This window comes from Berghia stephanieae, chromosome 4, assembly GCF_034508935.2.
Source record: "Berghia stephanieae isolate SIO BIC M18660-M18661 chromosome 4, UCSD_Bste_1.3, whole genome shotgun sequence".
NCBI classification, from domain to species: domain Eukaryota; kingdom Metazoa; phylum Mollusca; class Gastropoda; order Nudibranchia; family Aeolidiidae; genus Berghia; species Berghia stephanieae.
The window spans coordinates 82,508,153-82,514,861 of record NC_088363.1 but is presented as its reverse complement, the minus strand read 5'-3'; the positions used below and the strand labels follow the sequence as shown (position 1 = coordinate 82,514,861).

Below are 6,709 nucleotides of genomic sequence, written 5' to 3'. Positions count from 1 at the left end.
TCAGAATAATATATCAAACATCCAATAAGATACGACTTTTAATCAAAGCACTGTTATCATTTAGAACAATATTTATCAAGACAATGAATGGCGTATTCGCTTTGGATTTTCATATCATATAAAAGCCATCGCCTAAAAACGGTATTATATATATATATATATATATATATATATATATATATATATATATATATATATATATATGGGACTGTTACACTGTACATCGTGATCATATCCAACGTCTTTATCTGCAAACGCTGAATTACTCATCACAGCAGATTGGATACAATTATGTGGGGACTTTCGGCAGTATAGGGAATGAGATTAGCGGAAGAGAAGCGTCGCTTGATTGGAAGCCACCGGCGGAGAAGTTATTAGAGAGAGAACGTCAATATGGTTTTGCGCATGCGTCTCTCATCCTCGCTTCCGGTGAAAGCGGCATAAGACACTTCACCGAAATCGAGGACGAGAGAGACGCATGCGCAAAACCATGTTGACGTTCTCTCTGTAAGGTGACGTCCAATCAAGGGACGCTACTCTTCCGCTAATCTCATTCCCTTTTGTGTTATTGAGTTGAAAGATTAATGAGTAATAATGCTCGGATTAGTTGACAACGTTCAAATCTCGCTTAAAGTTTCATCTTTTTACTTCATAATGTTGCAATACTATTATCATATTTTGTTGTTGTTAAATTGAATTCTTATCACTTTTCCATCAAACTTGTTTTACTGTAATATGTTTATATCACTGTAAAGCGCTTAAAGCCTGTGGCAACGGGGTAAAGCCCTATATAAATGCCATTTATTATTATTATTATTATTATTATTGTTATTATTATTATTATTATTATTATTATTATTAATAGTTGATCCAGTTTGTTGTTGTTGATGTTGATGTTGATAATATCTAACCCTTTGCAGCTCATGGAATGACGTTCGTTCGTTTCAGCAAAGCAGATTAATATACGATTCTTACACTATTGCTTTTTCAAAATTCCGCACGTTTTTTCCAATCGCCACACGAGCTTGCAGGAGTGCGTTGAGATCAAAGTTCCAATTCCAAAAATATCTGGGGTGTACGAAATCTTTTATTCTACCTCATGTTCAAAAACACTAAATTGATTATTCTTTTTTTTTAAAATCTAATTTTAGTGAAATTCAATGCTTTATTGATAATCTGACGTCACAAAGTCTCATTGTGAACTTGATTTCATTATGTGTTACTATTAATAGGTTGGGGTAGAATAATCTGGGTAACTGACAGTTCCTAAATTTAAAATTAAAATACTTTTTTTTCTGCGCCTCTTTTCACGCCTATATCATACCCTTTTGAGACGAATGGTGACATATTATACACATTGGTCATGAGTACTTATTTGCAGGTCTGATAACCCAAATTATTATGGGCTCATTGTTGGCATGGAAATACTCTCGAATAAACGCACAATACAACAATGATAAACCAATCATATTATAATAGCGTTAGGTTATCAGACCTGAAAATATAACCACGTCAGTAATGAGTCATGAAAGATTATAGATTCCTAAGATCGAACCCACTGTCAACAACACGAGGGTTAACGTTAACGGTTATTTAACAGTATTTTCTCCAGCGTCGTAATCGGGGATTCGAACATGATACACAAGATGGTTCCAAAGATGTAGGACAACACGACATTTCCTATGTACTGGTAGATCTGGGAAAACACAAAGACACGAAAGGGATGGGGGGGGGGGGAGAATTAATGGCTCTAGGAAAACTCGTCTTGTCAAGCAGCTTTATGAATAGTCATTGGACAGATGGGGGACAACGATTGATAAAACAATAAACATGACAATAGGTCCTTTGGAATTTGATCCTGGGTGCAGTATAGATTTTTTTCTCTGACATCCCCCCGCTCCCCTGGTCGCCCAACAGTGATTGGGTGGTTGGATCTGTTAGATCTCGAGGAAAGTACGCTGTGATAGAGTAGCGCCCTATCCAAAGGGTAGTAAGTACTGACCATTGTCCGCTTCACGCCATAGAACCCGGGTCTCCGAAGGACGACTTTACCTTTTAATTATTTTACAAATAAAAGCTCACTTGATTCATATGCAATAGGGCGCCTAACAGGCGACTTTAACTGAAGGAAATTAATAAAGCAGTGCGAACTGTGAAGTGCGTTGAGATTGAAAAGCACTGGAAGTGTGCCGTATAAAACAGTGGTCCTCCAAAGCCATTAGGCCCATAGAGCAGGAATCTATACCGGTTCCAATAGCGTAAAAGGGACACTAGCAATTGCTTGCTTCTAATTGGATCGGACGCTAGTCTATCGCAAAGTACTTTCCGCCGTATCTAATAAACGGAGCTACCCAATCGCTTCCGGATGAAAAGAGAGTCGAGAAAAAAATCTCAACTTCACCCTGGAGTGATCTCTACTAATTGAGCTGTCGGGGACCCCGATTCAAATCACAATATTATAATGTAACAATATTTGTTTGAAACAAATGTGCGGCTATGTGGTCTTGTGGTGTGACACTCGCTTTCGGATCGGAATATCCTGGGTTCGAGCCTCGCTCGGCGCATAGTTGAGTCCTTGGAAAAGGCTCTTAACTCGCATTCTCTCACCGTACTCAAAATGAGTACCTGGCCGTCAACAGCGTTGTCTCTGTCCGAAAAAATTGTAATATCACATAACGGGCGTCATGTCTCGTCCTACATGTTAAGTGTTGCTATTAGTCAGGGATCCCCTGTAAAGCGCTTTGAGCACGTTTAGTGGATATTGCGCTATATAAAAAAGCTCAAAAAAAATAAAAACATTTTGGTAAAAAGTAAAAAACAAAAATCAAATGAATATAACAGCTTCAAAAAAATAGAACATAATACCAAACACGGAACGTTTCGAGCTCAAGACCATTCTTCAGCCAACAGGAAAAAATAATGAAAATACAACTACATTACTAAAAACTCTACGACGACTTTTTAATTATTTAGTCGTCAATCTGTTTTTTTTTTTTTTTTTTTTTTTTTTTTTGTAGTAATATATTATTTATGTTTTCATTGGGTTTTTTGGTTGGCTGAAGAAGGGTTTTGAGCCTGAAACGTACCGTGTTTTGGTATTTTTTTTTCATTTTTTTAAGCTGTTATTTTCATTTTATTGTTTAGTACTTTTTACAGCCCACAGCTTCCAGCAGCTCAGTATCATTGCAACATGGTGGTAATGTAATGCTCGAAGCTCCAAAAAAAAAATAAATTATAAACTGAAATTCAATGTAAGCTTCAATTTAATTACAAAAACAGATCACATGAACGCTTCGGGTTTCCCCTTTATCAACAAAACAGGATGAATGTGTGTTTCATTCATCCTGTTTTGTTGATAAAGGGGAAACCCGAAACGTTCATTTGATCTGTTTTTGTAATTAAATTGAAGCTTACATTCCATATCACATTATTATTTACAACATGATGGTAGAATACTTACAATGGTGATGCTCTGTAGGAAGATGGAATCGTGGCGAGAGTAGACGAAAAATGTCATCACCACGGGGTGCACCAAATAAACTGCAAAAGTGATGCGAGAGAATGGCTGGAATCCCGGCAGTCTGAGAATTGGGCGATACCTGGTGAAAAACGTCAAGGATATAAAAGGAATTAGACGTCTGATTGAATTAGGAGCAGATAAGGACTTGGAAGATATATTTTTTTGTAAAATGAAAGAGAAGAAGGAGAGAAGAAGAAGAGGAGAAAAAGGGAGAGAAGAGAAGAGAAGAAGAAGAAGAAGAAGAAGAAGAAGAAGAAGAAGAAAGAAGAAGAAGAAGAGAAGAAGAAGAAGAAGAAGAAGAAGAAGAAGGAGGAGAAGAAGGAGGAGGAGGAGGAGGAGGAGGAGGAGAGAGGAGGAGAGGAGGAGAGGAGAAGAAGGAAGAAGAGAAGAAGAAGAAGGAAGAAGAAGAAGAAGAAGAAGAGAAGAAGAGAAGAAGAAAGAAGAAAAGAAGAAGAAGAAGAAGAAGAGTCGCATCCCCCCCCCCCCCCCCCCCTTCCCGGATATCTTACCTCCCCTTCCAGTTTGACACATGTAAATGGCAGTGGCCACACAAACAGCCCACGTGGGTCTGCTCAAGGCTTCGTACAAGGCCTGCCAACTCTGGGCCCAAAGTTTTGAGCCCTCCTTCCATTGCTGGTTTGGAATGAAGATGATCAAAATGGTAACGCATGTGATGAGCACCCAGATACAGACGGCCATTATCTGAAATGAAAATGAAAATTAATTTTCAAATTTAATGTATAGATAGAATGAAGTTTACGTCACTCAGGTCTTTGTTAATTGTTTTTTGCCATCCGCGTTTATGAGTAATGCTCACTGAACTGTATTAACCCGACTCTAAACGTTCATGGATACAAACAGTTTTGTGTATTGGTCCGTTATACTTCCGGATGGCAATGTTATGAGCTTCTTTGCCAAGCGCATACTATCTATAATGAAATACGCACATTTATATGGGATGTTTTCACGGGATCTTAATGGAGAGCTTTAGCAGATCATACGTATCAAGCACCACGCATCATGTATTAAGCATTATGAATGATATGCTTTTAGGCAAAATACTCACAACATCCGCCAGTTGGATATACCATGACATAACAACGCAAAAACTGTGTGTTTCGTTTATTGTCTGATTGAAATATAGATAGAACGAAATTGACATCACTCAGGTGTTTGTTATTGTTTTATCTCATTCATATTCATGAGTAATTCTTTTAAAGTTCAAGATAACATATTGTTTTCTGTGTTAGTCCGTTATATTTCCGGATGGCAATGTTGTGAGTTTCTTAGCCAAGTGCACAGCATATATAATTTAGTGAGAAGAAGTCACCAAAATGGCGAAATAAAACAACAACAACGAGCTGAGAGACGTAACTGTTTTTCCATCTATAGATTGTATGCGCTTGGCTTAGAAGCTCACAACATTGACATCCGGAAGTATAACGGACCAACACACAAAAGTATGTGTAACCTTGAACGTAAATAGTCTGGTTAATACAGTTTAGTGAGAATTACTCATAAACATGGATGGCAAAAACAAAACAAAGACCCTAGTGACGTCAACTTCATTCTAACTATAGTCTGATTGATAGAATTTAGTAAAAGCTACTCATAATATGACTGGCTAAAAATAATAACAAAGAGCTAAGTGACATCAATTTCGTTCCTTTTATAGATAGTATGCGCTTGGCTCACAACATTGCCATCCGGGAGTATAATGGAGAAACACACAAAACTATGTGTAACCTTGAACGTTTATTGTCTTGTTAATACAGTTTAGTGAGAATCACTCATACAAGCGAATGGCAAAAAGCAATAACAATATCCGCTCCCACTTGACAAAACTGATTGACGCATGAATCGAGTGGAGCAATAGAATGTCTTCAACAAGGACACAGTGCCAGGGACAGAGTTTTGAGATTATCGATATCCTTCAAAATCTGATCGCATTCAACATTGCTTGAATTCATAACAATGCATGACGTTTAAACGACTTTTGTAAAGACAAAGATTTGAGCATTTATATAGCGCAATATCCATTAATCTTTCCCAATGGGCTTTACAAGAGATCCCAAACTAACCACAACACGTAACGCGGAGGTAAAACCGCTGAATTAAAGTATTGTGATATTGTTGAAAAATTGAAATCTTAATTGATGCGGCTTTGTGGTCTTGTGGTATAACACTCGCTTTCGGTTCGGAAGGTGGTGGGTTCGAGCCTCGCTCGGGACATAGTTGAATCCTCGGAAGAATCTCTTTACTCACATTCTCTCACCGTACTCAGGCGTTAACAACATTGTCTCTGTCCAAAAAATAAAATGTAATGTCGCCTAACAGGAGTCATTTCCCGTCCTCCATGTTAAAGTGTTACTGTTGGCCATGGACCCCTTGTAAAGTGCTTTGAGCACGTTTAGTGGATATTGCTCTATATAAAAGCTCAATTTTAATATTTTTTTTAATGACAAATCAGTGCTGATGGTGACAAAAAGCGAAAAAGGAGGAAAATTATGAATAGCTTTATTTACGCCATATGTTTAATTCACTAACCCCCCACTTTTACTTTTAGAGCCATTGAGATGATAAACTACTCTAGCTATCTTCTGGATAGTGGGGAAGCTGCACCAGTTTGTTCCACCACACATCAAATCTCTCAAAGCCAGAAAATTTGATTGAGGAAAGTGTCATTTTTTTAAAGGAGGAAATTCCTCTTCTGACACAAAAATCGCGGATTTCCGCGGATCCGAGGAAAACCATCAGCACTGACAAATACAACTGACTTACCTTGGAAATGGTTGGTTTCTGGTCCCCATGATAGAGACAGACACCAGTAAACATTCCAACGGCAAATGCTCCTATTCTCGTCCACGGCACGATATACACGTGTTCCCAGTAGTTCTTGAACACTAAGTCCATTCTGGAATACAAACAAATGTTAGAACAGGACGACAGTCTTGGAAATAATGTATCAGAGCTTGAGCGTAGCCATCGTTATGTTATAGCCTGATACTGAAATCCAACAAGACTGGCAGTTTGACGTCATTATTTGGTTTTTGCACCGCCTAGTGAGTTGTCGTTAGTAGAGCTCATGGAAACAAGTTATTTCATTGGTTGAACTATTGAATACAACTCACGATTTGTTTTCGTTTGTGGCAAAAGACTGGCATTTTGACGTCATTTTTTGGTCATGTC

The 6,709-nt window shown here is 38.0% G+C and overlaps 1 protein-coding gene across 3 annotated transcripts in view; it reads right to left on the bottom strand.

Annotated features, from left to right (window-relative positions):
• Positions 1 to 846: 846 nt before the first annotated feature.
• Positions 847 to 6,709, bottom strand: part of LOC144971383 (uncharacterized) — a 50,220-nt gene continuing 44,357 nt past the window's right edge. For 2 of the 3 annotated variants that reach the window (XM_078912202.1, XM_078912203.1), the window contains exons 16-19: positions 6,302 to 6,434; positions 4,030 to 4,222; positions 3,461 to 3,599; positions 847 to 1,696 (exon numbers count right to left, since the gene is read on the bottom strand). In XM_078912202.1, the coding sequence (XP_078768328.1) occupies positions 3,517 to 3,599; positions 4,030 to 4,222; positions 6,302 to 6,434 (409 nt within the window). In that variant the 3' untranslated portion in view covers positions 847 to 1,696; positions 3,461 to 3,516. The remainder of the gene's footprint in view (positions 1,697 to 3,460; positions 3,600 to 4,029; positions 4,223 to 6,301; positions 6,435 to 6,709) is intronic. The other variant, XM_078912204.1, reaches the window with a different exon arrangement.